This window comes from Camellia sinensis, chromosome 14, assembly GCF_055761805.1.
Source record: "Camellia sinensis isolate YWXY chromosome 14, ASM5576180v1, whole genome shotgun sequence".
Classification (NCBI taxonomy): domain Eukaryota; kingdom Viridiplantae; phylum Streptophyta; class Magnoliopsida; order Ericales; family Theaceae; genus Camellia; species Camellia sinensis.
In genome coordinates, this window is record NC_138974.1 from 55,563,192 (window position 1) to 55,578,458 (window position 15,267).

Consider the following 15,267-nt stretch of genomic DNA (forward strand, 5'->3'; position numbering starts at 1 on the left):
CAATAAGGTGACATTACACAATATGCAAGCAACCCTCCATTCACATTGTTACATATACTCTGAATTATCTCTCCCACACAGAGCCTCATTAAACAAACATTAAAGTAAAATGAGAACATCCACATTCTTCACATAATCTGAACGACCTTCCCTCCATAGGCCCACGTAAAATGCATATAATTAAACAAACAGAGTATCCGATCCATATCAATAAAAAAACAGAACATCTCATCCATCATACAAATCAAAACATAAACTGAAAATGTATTCATAACCAAAATGATACTAACCTTAATCATGCAATCCTACACTCGTCCTGTAACTCGAAAAGAACTGATTTAAACTAGTTATACTCCAGAAAATGTCACAACCGAACACCGTCCAATCCGTCGTCTTCACTCCAAAATCACCGAACCATACTACAATAGCAACAATGAAACCCTAGCACATCAAAACCTTGAAACGAGTATAAAAAATAGAAACGTATCTATCTAAATTAGAATGATGATCAAAATCGTGAAGATAGAAATTGCCAAAATAGAATAAACAAAAAAAAAGGCAACGTCGTTTGTGTATCAACACAATATATATATACATATTTATGAGAGCATAATAGTCTATTTGAAAATATAAAATTAGTAAAATACACCTGATAGAATAAAAAGAAAACTAGATGGGACTAATCAGGTTATAATAATCTTTTGAGATTTAATGAGTTACACCCAATGTTTTCAAACCCGGACCGGAACGAACCAGCCAGTCAGACCGGGAACCGAGCCTTGTTCCAGTCCGATCAACCCCATAAACCCGGAGTGGGAGCAAAACCGGTGACCCGGACTGGGTCGGGATGGTCGGACCGGTCTTTTTTTTTTGTTTTACCTTTTTTTTTATTTTTTTCTTTCTTTCTTATATATATATATTTTAAAATTTTGACTAAAAATTCTTATTTCAAGAGTCTTTTCTCATAAAGAAGAGTCTCATTAAAAGCTTGAGGAGATTATGAAAGTCTATTCCTATTTATAGGAAAAGATTTTTTAAAGAGAACCTACAAAATTCTATGTGGGATTCAATCAAATTATTTGAAATATATTGATTGGAGGGAGGGTTGAAAATTTCATTTCCCTCCAAAATTAAATTTAGCATTCAATCAATTTGTTTGGAAGAAATATTTAAAAAGTTTAATTTCTTTAAAATAAGTGACTTTTTTTTATTTATTTATCAATTATGGCTTTATTAAATATTATTAATAAATACTATCTAATAATTTTTGTTTTTATTTGATTATTTATATATATATTTATTTATTTATAATTTATAGTTATATATTTTAATTATATAATATTAATTATGATGTCACGACTGTTTTGACTCGATAATTGAATCGGTGATTTGTCCACTCAATTTTTTTCTCGATTCGCTCACCGATCTGATTTTGACAACATTAGTTACACCATCTCTAAAATGAATTTCTTAATAAAAATCCCATTTAAACAAGGCCCATGAACCAATTAGAGACAGTCAAGTCCATAAATATGAATTGAAAGCAAGGAATCTCTACTGACAAAAATTCACACATGTTCCGAACATTTTCCAGCAGCCGCTGCGTTGAAGGTAGTAGAACGGAGGAGAGAGGCCCGAATCTGAGTCACATCAGAATCCAAGTCCAAACACATCTTTCAATATGACCTCTCGGCCCTCACTCTCACCCTGACTCTCTCTCCTCTCTCAAATCCCACAAAAAAATGGTGACAAAAAATGGTGTGAACAGTGTCTTTTTTTTAGCCGCTAGTTCTTGAAACCCCAACCCTCTCAATCTCCATTATACACTGTTGTTTTTCTCTCTCGGCTGCGCTTTTCAATGGATTTGTCAACTGGGTTTGGGGTTTTGATACGCCCTATGCTTGCATTTTGTCCAATTTTGGTCGTCGCAAGAAACCAAACCCAAGTCAAAAATTTGGGTGTTAAGTACATACACACTGTTACACACACGTACAAGGATTTGTAAAGAAATAACAGCTTTAACAGTAGTTAAGACTCATGTCTGTATATACGCATTGGTGTGTGTGGATTTTGGATCGTACTGACCCGTTAATGTACATATAAATATATATATATATATATATAGAGAGAGAGAGAGAGAGGATTAAAATGGTGAAGCGAAAAGGCAGAGGAAGACAAAAGAGGAATGCCAAGAAAAACAACAACAATATCAATCCCAGTACAAGTGAACAGCAAGAGCAAACCCAACAAGTTAATGCTGCTCAGCACAATGTGCCGCCGCCGCCACCACCGGGCCGACAGCCTCTGCCTGGGCCCAGGAGAGGCCGGAAGAAGAAAAGGCTCGAGGAAGTGGCCTTTCCTTCTATTGGCCCCACAGCCCAACAGGTGCTTTATGTTTTATATGTATGTATGTACAATATGCATAGAGAATAATACAATCAGTATTTGCAGTACTTCTTCTGGAGTGCTCAGTTGGATTGATTGTTCATGATGTCTTGTTATGTGTCTAAATGTTGAATTTCTTTGATTTTGAGATGACTCAATGTGATTAGAGACTAGCAGTTATGTGAAAGAGTGCTATAATGATTAGTGGTGTTGTTTGCGTGATTGGATATGATATAATAGTTATGTGGGCTGCAATGAATATGTTCTTATTATTATCAATATTGCTGCCAAACAAGGTACTGTTTTCATTTCTGATGATCTGCCTTGGAATTTGCCACCAAACAAGCCAGAGAGTATTGAATAGATCTTTTGGATTTAGTGATTCTTTTATATACAATGTTGTTGCATGCATCTAATTTAATCATTTATTATAAGAAATGGATTTCTAGTGATTTTGTGTATAGGAACTTTTGAAGGCCAAGAGGTACATAGAAAGCTTACTTAGTTCATCAATTTAAACAACTGTCCCAGTACACTCTCCTGCTGAATGTATATTAATTGCATTGTTCAAAATGTTCGTTGCATCACTTTTCAAATGTCAAACTACATAATGAGACCACTCGAAATTACAAATTATTTCACACCAAATCTTCACATATTGAATTGCTTTCTCGTTGATCTATTGCTTCATATTGGTCCAGAACTGACTTATAAACAGTTTTGGGGTGCTTTATGATTTCACTTGCTTTTAAACTCTTTTCCTGCATCATAATAGCATTACTGTATCCATTGTTGATAAACCTGCAGTATTGGTACAATTATTACCTTTAAAGCTTTACATGCCATCAGTACTTTCTTGTTCTGTTTGCAATCTCTTGAGTCACCAATTGGATGTAAATTGGCTTTTTTGTGTGGTTATTTAGAAGAAACAACGTTTAGGCCCTTCAGGGGATAACCCAAAGGATTTCTTATTACTAACAGAAAGTGAAGGTTGATCAAGTTAGTTAAAGTCCTTGAAATTCATCTCTTTGCTTTGTAGTTAAATCAACCCAGTCCCTAGTTAGTGACAGCATTCTGAGCTTGATTATTAGTTGTGTCCTTGGATGAGGCTTTCCCAGAGAAGGGAATTGTGCTTTTTGTAAAAAAAAAAAAAAAATTCCTTCTTTGAGATAATTTTAGTATATTCAGAATGAGCTCTAGATTGGTTGGGTCACTTTATGTATGGGTCTATGAGGATTTTTTTATGTACTATTTGTTTCTCACCTTGCATTTTTGTTTCTTGGTCTCATTTCCAATCGCATGCAGAATGGAGAAAAGCCAAAAGATGAAATTCCGCCAGTTAACAGTGGTGAGTGTAATCTTGATCAAAAGATGGATGATACAATTTTCCATTTTAAAATTTTGACAACCTTAATTGTGTATTTGATATTGTTTACATAAACATGCAGTTTTTCAATCTTCACAACAAATGCCTGAGAAACGCATACTTGAGTTTATACTTGACATACTACAAAGGTAAGTTGTTTCTGTTCTGTATTTCACCGCATTTGGTCTACTTTACAGGTCCTTGTTGCATTCTTTAGAAGAAAAGAGTTTATTCCAGTGAATGAAAATTTAGAGAAAAGAAAGAGTTTACAATTAGTCAGATTTTTGTAGATATTTGGTCTTCTTATCTTATTCATTTTTCTATTTAGGAGAGATACACATGAAATATTTGCTCAGCCAGTTGACGCGAATGAGGTTGGTAGTTGTTTTCTGGGTTCTACTTATTGAATTCCAAATTTTCTTTCTAATCCACAATGATGATGCGTCTCTTGGTTTGCAAGGTGGAGGGCTATTATGATATAATTGAAAAGCCAATGGATTTTGGCACCATGAGGGCAAAACTTCAAGAGGGAATGTACAGCACTTTTGAACAATTTGAGGTTTGCTCTTTTATAAACAATGACTCCCCATATTTGTTTTTGTTTTTAACTTCTATTTTTCTTCTAGTTCTACTATCACGGTAGTTGTAGCATTCTTAAGTGTGATTGGCCAAGATGCTTAGCCCTTGCATGAATTTTGTTCTCAATACACTGTCCAAGTGGTAAAGTATGTAGCTATTGGTGGGAATGTGTGTGTGTGAAAGACAGAGAAAGAGAGAGATCTATTGCAAACAAGAAAATTTTCGACTTATTCAGTTCCATAACGTTATCTATAACATTGAGGCATTGACTAATTGATTATTTTATGAATTATTGTACAGAGTGACGTATTTCTGATATTGAACAATGCAATGCTTTTCAATTCATCAACAACCATCTATTTCAGACAGGTGAATTCATCTGATCTTGTACGATAATTGGTGAAAAACGAACCAATAATATACATATTGAAAGTTTTTCGGTTTTGGTATTTTTGGTTGAATAAAATTTTTGTGATTCCCAGGCCCGTGCTATACATGACCTGGCAAAGAGGGTCTTTCAGACTCTAAAAACTGATCCCAAAAAATTTGAACTGGACTCCTCACTGTCTAGAAGACGAAATGGGAGGAAACCCCAAGGTGAAACCAGAAGTTTGCATGTTAAGCTCGGTGCAAAGCTTAGAGGAAATAGCCTAGCACACCGTGGGTCATCTGCTACAAATCCTTATGAGAATGAAATTCTTCCTGGTAAGAATCAAATCTTAGATACATTTTTTTTTTTTTTGAAGTCCATTTCATCTTAAGCATTTCCCTCACTGGTTCATGTAAACTCGGCATCAGTTCTGTTTAATATTGTGCTTGTGTCTTTTTATTTTTTTTGTTCACCAAAAAGTACTAGCCTATTCTTTGCCTGACTCATATACAACCTTCCTAGTTCTTGTTAATTTTGTTTAGTTCACATTATTAGTACAATTATTTATTAAGTTTGGGGATTGGTGGAAGAAATTATTATTCAAATAGACCACAAGAAGGCCCATCTTGGTGGTATGTCGTTGTATTTTGTATGCTTTGTGCCTGATGTGAAACACCATAGTGTTCTTTGCATAATCCTCGTTATACTAATTTTAAATCGCAGTGAAGAAAAACTGTTACTGAAATTAAACACAGACAAAAAACATGCACACACACAAATTAAATTAAGATACAATGTGATTTTACTTGCATATCTGGAATCTATGTGTGTGTTTGTGTGTCCAAATCAGACCTGCCCATTTCATCAGGGATACTTACAAGGTTCTGATTTTTGCATAATTTTATTGCATTCATCCTCTTATGAATGGAAAGCTAACTACATTTTCTTCTTTTACTTTGCTAAACAGGATCAAGAGACGGTAGAAATGTGAATTTCTGTGAAACTGGAAGGTGTCAAATGTATAAGCATCAGAGTGAGGAGTCATCAATAGTTTTAACAATTTATAGTTCCTCAAAAGAACTTGTACCTGTAAGTTCCACATACACAAAATGCACATTATGCACATGCTCATGCACTATAAACCACAACTTCTGGGTATCCTTTCCTCATTGTGTTCAAATGTTCATTTGAAAGTTGAAGCAAAGTAATTGATTGTAATTGTCTGATCTCTACGCTTTCCCTCTTCAGTTCTCTTCTTTCTTTTCTATCTAAAATAGCTTGAGACTTTCCTCAATCCATCTATTGGATCTATGCTATTGCCTTCCTTACACTGATTGTAATTTCCTCAACATTGTAGGGTAATGGGGGTATTGGGTACAATGAAAGTCTGCTGCGATTTGCTAAAGATTTGGGACCAACGGCTCAAAATGTGGCAAACCAGAAATTGAGTCATTCTTTTCGGGATTCAAGTTGTCTGATTTCTTCGTCAGCTACTCAACAACAACCTAATTGTATCAACGGTGCAACTGAGGATGCCAACAACCCACTGGGCAGCCACGTCAGTATAAATATTGACAGTAGCGCTTGCCGAGGAAAGATGGCACTCGGAATTGGAGGACTGGACAAAGGGAAGAGTGTTCTCACTGGTGACAGCATCAATCCCAATGATGCTCATCGCACTCAGAATCAATTGGGTTCTTATCTCCCAGGTGCTGGAACAGCAAACATAAATGGATACACGACTACAGATTGGATGGCGGGCTCTAAACCGTTGGATGATCAGTTTCAGCCAGCACATTTGTTCCCCAGATCACAATTGCTTGAATTTCTTTCTAACAGCAATCAACGCCCGAAATCATCTTTGTATCCTTCAAAAGTCATTACATCATCCAGTTCCAACGCTCCACCGGACCTCAATTGGGGAGCTAGTTCAGCTCAGGTTGAATGGAGCCGGCCTACACCGTGTGGTCCACAGGCAATCTATGATTTTTCACGGATACAACCACAGCAGCCTGATGAGGCGAACATATATGGCCACGATGCATTTGCACAGCGAGGATTGGAGGTCACGTCGACTCCTTATGCACAGCCACAGCCACAGCCGGGTCTACTGAATATCTTGGGCGAGGATATATTCGTGCAGACACAACAGCGGCTTCCAGTGGTTTCTTACATACAATCACTGCCTAGTGAGGTGAATTGGATGGGCCAGGATGGTTATGTGCAGCGAGGATTGTACCCTGCGTTGTCTGAGTTTGATGTGAATTCAGTGGGCCAGAATGTCATTTTGCCTAGACAAACACAGCAGCTCGTTTTGGCATGCCCAGGACTGATGTCTAATGCAGGGAACTATAGCGAGGGAGGTTCATTACAAGGACAGGAAGTAAACAGTAATGCTCAACTCTGGGACTTTCAACAACAGCACTTGAGAGTTTCTCCTCAGCACCCTGATTTGGATATTCGGCTGCGAACCCAGAATCGGAGGTCGTAAAACTGAAGAAAACAAAACAAAAAAAGACCAAAAACAGAAGCAAAAGGAGTATAGTTTTCTTATCTTTGAATTATTATCCCCCTGAAATGTGTAGTTAAAATTAGAGTTGTCAATATGGAGTTTTTCTGTCTATATCCGCTTGTGTGCTCTTGCATGTTATTATTTGTTAGGACTATAGTCTATAACAACACACTGAGATGAGATAATCAAATTATAAAAAAATTAAAAAAAACAAGTGAATAAAGATAAAAATAAGGTGAATTAGTGCACGTGGCTCTTATTAAAGTGATGAATCTATAGAATAAATATTTAAATTTATTTACAATTATGTTATTCAATATTTTTTACTACTTTTATATCAAAATATAATTATATTTCCAAAAAATAAAAATAATTTCCATCCCAAAGGAGTTATATAAAATTTAATGCTAAAATGCTTTTTCGGCTAAGGCTTTAATTTTCCTCATGGGCCTTGGGCCTGTCCTACTGACAAAATGTTTGCAATATGTGTCATGGGCCTTGAGCTTCGGACTTTGGGTTGGTCTTAAATTCAAATCTCACCCAACAAAAAACAAACAAAGAAATTTGGTCAGAATAAATAAATAAATAAATACGATTTTTTATATGTTGTTAAAAATTGATAATTAGTGATTTTTTTTTATTACGATTTTTACTACAAGTTACAATTAGTGACATTTTTCTGTAAGAATTTTTAAATTGTCGCTGAAAGTTGAAAATTAATCAGTGTTTGGTTTGAGTTTTTTGAAAATTGAGTTTTTTGGTTTTCGTGTTTTTAGTGAATATTTTTAAAATTTTAAATATTTTTTTTTACTTTTTTAGATGCACCTTATTTAGATGTATTTAAAAAGTAAAAAATTTGTGAAAAAATATTTTTAAAAATTAACAAATACATAAAAATACAAAATATGTGCGAAATTCTCGTATTTTTGGTATTTAGTGAATTTTTAAAAGGTTTCTTTCACAATTTTTTTACTTTTTAGGTATATTTATGTTAGGTATGTCTAAAAAGTAAAACAAATTGCTTAAAATATTAAAAAAATTGAGTAAAAACAAAAAAATACGAAAAACAAAAAAGTAGAATTTTCTGAAAGGAGTTTTTGAAAAACTCTAACCAAGCATGCTTTTGTGACGATTTTTTTCAACTGTTGCTTGGTGACACTTTATGACAAAATTTTCAAAGCGCCATTAAAAATTAATAATTAGTTACTTTTTAAATAGTGTTTGATAAAAAATGATATTAATTATCATAGATACTATTATAATAAATCTACCTATTAAGATCTACAAGTAAGTTTCCCTAAATATAAAAAGGAAATTGTTCATGAAAAAAAATCTTTACACACCCTAAAATTATTTATATATAAATTAAATGATTAACTACATAGGTAACATTCCTAAATTTAAAAAAAAAAAAAAAACACATAGATAACTCTCCAATTATTAGAAAAATAATATACAAATGCACTTTTTAGATCCAATAATGTATAAATGATATGATTTGTTGATTATTAGAGAAAATATAAAAGAGTGTTGCATTGGATATTCTAATTGATTGTTACATCACTAAGCTTGAAAATTGATTATAATTTTTTATCTTAAATAATAATGCTCTTATTATTATTAGATATCAATTACCTCTTAATTTTAAAATTGTACATTTTTTACCCCTCAATTATAAAATTACATCACTTTCATTCATTGATATTTGTAATATTTTTTTAGAATTTAATTTAAATATCCATATAATTAACATTACTTAATGACATACAAATGTGTACTACAATTAGACAAGCAAATTGTTGATAAAACTCCAAGATAATCCAATATGTCATCATTAATACATTGATCATCATATAATTTTAAATTTTAGTATCCAAAAAATTTAATCAACCATGACATAACTGATAAACTAATAATCTTGTGAAGGCTACCTACCGCAAAGGTCACACTAGCATTTTGTCAGTATTGAAAATTACACATACAAGCATAGCCAGACACAGTACCATTTATTGGACACACCTCTAATCATACATAGTTCTTTGTAATCATCGGAGGCGAAGATAAAACTCCAAAAACACAAATCACAACCACATCAAAATATTGAAATCAAAGCCAAAACAAAACATTATGGGTAGCTCTCTAGCGTGTCTGTGTCCTCATTCTACTAATCACCAATCAACCGAGAGGGAGGTTCTTGTAATGAAACAAGACGGCAAATTAATTAGATTTGCGAACGGCATACCGGTAAAACATGTTTTAGCAACATATCCTAATCACAAGGTCATACTGTGCCGATCGGACCACCGATTGGTTCTATCGGATTCTCACCGGCTGAGCAGTAACCGGCTGTACTTTTTGTTGCTGGAAGGGTTAGCCGAGTGTGATGCAACCTATGAGAGTCTTGTTAGGGCTGCAGCGTCGGAAGGGATGGTGATCTCAAAGGAGGTTGACAAAGGAGTTGTTGATCAGAAGATGTCAATTGATGATTTTGGGTGCAAGAATTCACCATGGAGACCAACCCTGCAGACCATACCAGAAGCGCCCTCTCCACCTCTACATGCAAATGTGTAATTTATTCCATTTCTTTTTCTTCTTTTCAATTCTATACCGTGCCATGTATTGTGTAAGATTTATCAGATGTCATGATCAATGGTGTTGAAAGAACTGGCAAAACCTCTGATGCAAATATTTGATTTCATGTGGTATGACAAAAGAAGTATGCGGTGAGCAAGTTTACTATTGGTAATTTGGGTAAATTATACAGACATTCAAAACAAAAAACAAAAAGGTGATAAATACATCCAATTTTTTTTTTTTCTTCTACACTCACCTTACAAAGTTTGTATTTGGCTAGCAAGTTTACCTTTGGGTCAATTTTAATATTTTACTCACTCCAAGATAGTGCTATCTTGCATAAGATTTGTGAGATATGTCATGGTTAATGGTAAAATGAACTTGCCAAGCTTTTATGCAAATATTTGGCTTCATGTGCTATAAGAGAAATAATAGTGGCAAAAGTGACTTTTCATATTCATTATCTTTTTCAGAATCTATTATGATATTTTTTTTCATTTTGGAAAACAAATTTGCAAGTAGAATGCATACAAAATAATGCCAATAAAATGAAATAATGAAATATCCAAAGGGTAGATATGCAGCAAACCCTTTACCCAACCAAATAAGCAGTTTTGTAACCATTCAATCAAGAACAAAAACACCACACATTCATAGCACATAATCTGATTTTAAAAATGTTCTGGGTTTTCAACACGTGTCAATCACCCTTTAGTATAATCTATTTATGCAAATGACATCAACAACACAATTCAATAAGGGTATCTAAGTACATGACAGAACCAGCTTTAACCATTAACACCACCACCACCTCTCTCTTCCCTCAAAAGAAAGAAAGAAAAACATATGTGGTAGATATTGCAGTGAGTGAGAGACAAAGTCATTAAACAATACACATGCCCATTTCTTGGAAAAGATAATTAAACCTAGATATTGTACTTCCATTCTCGATCTACACATTGAACTGGCATTTTCAATAGACAGTTTGGGATGAGAACTTTACACACAAGCACAACTTGCTACCACGATTTTCAAGTACTTTAATAATTAATAATGACTTTGGCTCAAGAAAAGATGTGAAGCATTTAGTACTGTAAAAAAAAAAATTGACTAAAATAATTCAACCACTGCCAATAGTAATATAATAAAGAAAAGTATTATAAACCTAACAAATTCTTACAAAATTTTCTTGTCATCATGCAATAATAAAAAAAAAAAAAAAAAAATCAAATCTGAAATATGACCACATATTATTCATAAATAATATGATGTTTTACATTAGTGAGTAAAACAAGTTACTAAATTTTGTTAGTTTTGTATGACATTACTCTACAATAAAAATACATACCTTGTCAAGTGAAAAAAATGTCAAAAAAGAATTACAATCTTAATTCACTTTTGAACATATTTCTAAAAAAATTTACATATTTCTATACAATTAAAATATTTTATACAGTTTGTAAGGTATAATGAAATTAATGACCACCTATTAAGCAGTCAATAACCATTTTCATAATGTTAGATCTTTAAAATAAATGAAGGGGGGCCAAGTGGATACTTTTTAAATTATGTTTAATAGACCCCACAAACTATCTCCAAGTTCCAACATCTGCATAGGTTGCTTAATTAGCCCATCAGACATGAACCAGAGTTTATGAATGTATAGAAGCTATTAAATGGTAAAACCCTTGGGCCAAAATATTTGAAAATATTTATACTTTCAACTTTTGCTTTCACAAAACCAGAAGCTAAGGATAGTGCAGAGAGGTTCCAAAATTCATATTCTATCTCAAGCCTCAAAAATGGATATAACAAATTCCATCTCAAAACATATTGTTCCAAAACCCACAACCCGTAGAAAGAAAAAAGAGTTCCAAACCTTTAATCAAATCTTACATGGAGTTAATACAGCTTAAAAGTGGAAAAGTGGAAAAGAGTTAAAGAGCTAGTAGATTTGTTCTGCAATTCTTCTCAAAAAGAGAAGACACCCTAAAAAAAAAAAAAAAAAGAAGAGGAAGAAGAAAAAGAAAAAGAGAAGTGTTTGTTCCTAGGTTGTATTCTCAAGGACTTCATAAAGAAACAAGGTAAAGCAATTTTCATTGAACTTGTTCTGGAAAGATCTAGTCTACCTATATCCCTATATAAGACACCAACCTGGGATCCTCAGTTTGTTTTCTAGACTGGAATTGGTGCTAAATCAGTTTCCTTCTAATTTCTGAACATGAAAGGTTAGACTAAAAAGCAGAAACAGAAAATAAGAAACTGACAGCAACATCTAACAACCCCTTACAATGCCAACAATCCTGGAACAAATTCTTCTGTGTTATTTTATTTTTTTTGATAAATTTTTTTAAAAAATTTTTTAAATTGAGGTATTTTAGAATACCTCTTACTTTATTTTATTTTATTTTTTATTCCTTTTCTCTACCAAGTTTTGAACCTTTGGCCTTTGGGCAAATTCTTCTGTGTTCTCCAAGGAATAAAAACCAAAACCAATCCAAAGGCAGTGCAAAATGACATAGGAAAGGCATGGGAGGGAATGGAAGGGAGTATAAGGCATTGTTGTTGATAAAAATTGCTGGACATAAAAATGCAGCATCATTCAAAAGTAGGAAATGAAGATAAATGACAAAAAGAAAAGGCAGTTGCCATTTGCCTTCAAAGATTAAGAAAACTCCTATAGGGTTTTGAAGGAGGAGCTCCCTATGGCCCACGGGCCCAGACTGCACTGGTCCAGTCCATATATGACTGGGGACAAGCCTCATCTTTCAACAATATGTTCATAGTTATTAACCAAGCAAAAACTTCGAAGAAAATTTTAAAGTAATAAAACTTCCAAGAAACTAACATTCAATGAACTTTAAGTTCTTGTTGAATTGTTCACTTCCATAAGGACAAATTCCAATTGCAAAGGGAAAGGGGAGAAGTTCCACATGAATCAACAACAGGTAAGAGAGGTTAGTTTTAATCCTTTCCAAGGGTGTAAATAAAATCCATCAAATTCAAACAAGCAACCAGTAAACAATAACTTCAAAGGATATGATACACTCAAAACTAATTGGAAAAAGGTGGGGATTCACAAGTTCCTAAGTGAAAGGATTCATTTGGTAGAAGAAATGAAGAAAACAATAAAAGGGAGATCCCTTCAGTCCAAGCATAGAGAAGAGAAGGAAGAAATTCATCTCCCGCATCATTCGTACATTCACAGTAGCATAAACTACTCCGACCTACTGCGTTTGAATGAATGAGTCGGCAGTTAATTTCAAATCATTCACCCACCCATGAGTGGACTGAAGGAAGCTCACTTATACCATTTTCCCAAAATATGGGTAACGAAATTTAAACTACAAGACTTCATTTCATAAGAGAGGAAAAACAAGAATTAACTTATAGACTTAATTCAAAAATTTAATTAAATTAAAAATAAAATTTATGGAAGATAAGCTCAATATTAATGCATTTTCAATGACATAGTATAATCTAATATCTACTCTAGGAATTCATAACCAATCAAGAAAAACAATAATCCTATAATATATAACACTCTGTAGACTAATTGATGATAATTTATGTAACTTTTATTCAGGTATTAGCTATATTTCTTAGTTTCATGCGTCCAAATTAAGAGGTTAAAAACTGACACAATAAAAATGGAAAAAAGAGAGAGAGAGAGAGAGAGAGAGAGAGAGAGAGAGAGAGAGAGAGAGAGAGAGAGAGAGGAACAAATTGACTAATGCAACAGAAATTTATTGAACTGACCCTAATTCATTATTCATATTTATGGTGATTATACGTAATTTGAGACTTTGACATAAAACAAATTTTAAAAATCAGAATCTGCTGTGAGAATATAAAATAAAAAAATAAATAAAAAAAAAAGATCATGAAGAAGATATGTTGCATTTTGAAACATAAATTCCAGAAGTACTCAAGAACTACAGGATCGAAGCCAAACATTACAAACAATCCATTTTAGATATATATTTTCATTGAAGAAGACAAACTTAAAACCAACCAAATGCCTAATATCCTCATAAATCTTTTTTTTTTTTTTTTTGATCGGCAAAGAAATATCCTCATAAATCTTAATATTATAAAGCATTAGCATATTCAATTTTTGGATTTTCAAAATGTTTTTCCGGGATATTTGGGGCTTTGCCCCGACTAGCTCTGGTATATGTAGTCCTTCTGTCTCACACATACCAAGACATAATAGGATAGTCCAAGGGGTTTAAAGACTTCATAGGATCGAACTCATGACCTACTAGAATTGTTGCTCCATGAGTGGAACATAATCTTGCATGAAACCCTAATCCTAATCCTAACCCTAACCCTAACCCTAACAATGAGTTAAGGATTAAAGTTAATTAATGCAAGAAAAAAAAAGACCCATTTCGCATTAGCGCTGAGATGATCAAATATCGTTGTGTAAAACATCAGATCAAACAAGGTAGATATTTCACACGTAAGATCATGCATTGCTCATCACCATTAACAAGACACATATTCAAGATCTAGTTTGTTTCATCACTAGCCACTCACAGTGAAAGCAATGAGAACCATTTGAATCTAGTGGTCGTTTCAAGCCTTTGCTTTTGCAAAATCTAAATAAATATAGATAAATCCACACGTATATATATAGGAAATATAAATACGAATGAGATGAATAAAAGGATTTTGTGCTTACCAATGGGAGCCCAATAGCTCCATAGATGCTTTCTGTTCATGATCATCACAAACCCTAATTTCAATGATTAAAAAAAGAATCAACCTGCACTGTTATGTAGAAAGAAAAAAAACCCAAAGAAAGGAATTCAAAGAAAGAGTACTCTTGTAATACAAGGAAAAAAGAAAGAAAATAAAAACGAAAAGTGAAAAAGTGAAAAGCACAAATCAGAGAAGTGTGGTTGTGTGAACAGGCAGAGAGAGAGGATGGGTCGCTGTCTTCATGAGAGTCAGAGAAAGGAAAGCGATACGAAGATCTCTACAAATCTGGCAAGAGAGAGAGAGAGAGAGAGAGTAAAGAGAAGAGAGAGTGGGGTTTTCTTTTCTTTTCTTTTCTTTTCTTACTCTGGGTATATTTTCCAAGCAACCAAGGAATGTGTATTTATAGATAGATATAGATATAGAGATAAAGATTAAAGAGCTCATAACCCTTTCTCTCTCCCCCACTAATCTAGACAGAGCTTTCAATTCCTACATCACCAATACACCTGTAGCCTGTCGTGAGAACATATGTGGTGGTGGGGTTTTCTTTTTCCATTACTCCATTTAGTGTCCTCCTTTGAATCTCTCTATCTCTCTCCTTTATTGGCAAATACTTGTAGTGGGAACTACTACTACACAGTAATAAGATAAGTATGGATAGGGCAAGAGTATACTACTTGTAAGAATTTTTTAAATGCACACTTCAAAATTTCTCACATAAATGATAAGTTTTACATACTTCTATTTACATCACATTATTTTTTATTTTTTATT

The 15,267-nt window shown here is 33.5% G+C and overlaps 1 protein-coding gene and 1 long non-coding RNA gene across 2 annotated transcripts; one reads left to right on the top strand and one right to left on the bottom strand.

Moving 5' to 3' along the window:
- The first annotated feature begins 1,556 nt into the window (after positions 1-1,556).
- LOC114297218 (uncharacterized) lies at positions 1,557-7,516 on the top strand. Its single transcript, XM_028241609.2, has 9 exons — positions 1,557-2,385; positions 3,691-3,733; positions 3,834-3,900; positions 4,080-4,125; positions 4,212-4,310; positions 4,631-4,699; positions 4,813-5,035; positions 5,668-5,789; positions 6,058-7,516. The coding sequence occupies exons 1-9, from the start codon at positions 2,149-2,151 to the stop codon at positions 7,189-7,191; spliced, it is 2,040 nt and encodes a 679-aa protein (XP_028097410.2). The 5' UTR covers positions 1,557-2,148; the 3' UTR covers positions 7,192-7,516.
- Positions 7,517-9,028: 1,512 nt separating this feature from the next.
- Positions 9,029-15,036, bottom strand: LOC145807567 (uncharacterized). Its single transcript, XR_014350780.1, has 2 exons — positions 14,474-15,036; positions 9,029-9,888 (listed from the first exon to the last, which is right to left on the bottom strand). It is a non-coding gene; the product is annotated as an uncharacterized LOC145807567 (long non-coding RNA).
- Positions 15,037-15,267: the final 231 nt, after the last annotated feature.

What these genes read in the sequence shown, in the direction of transcription:
- LOC114297218 (XM_028241609.2), top strand. Translation starts at nt 2,149, where the DNA reads ATGGTGAAGCGAAAAGGCAGAGGAAGACAAAAGAGGAATGCCAAGAAA. An exon ending in AGCCAGTTGACGCGAATGAG is followed by an intron (nt 4,126 to 4,211) that starts GTTGGTAGTTGT and finishes TTGGTTTGCAAG; the next exon opens with GTGGAGGGCTATTATGATAT. An exon ending in GCACTTTTGAACAATTTGAG is followed by an intron (nt 4,311 to 4,630) that starts GTTTGCTCTTTT and finishes ATTATTGTACAG; the next exon opens with AGTGACGTATTTCTGATATT.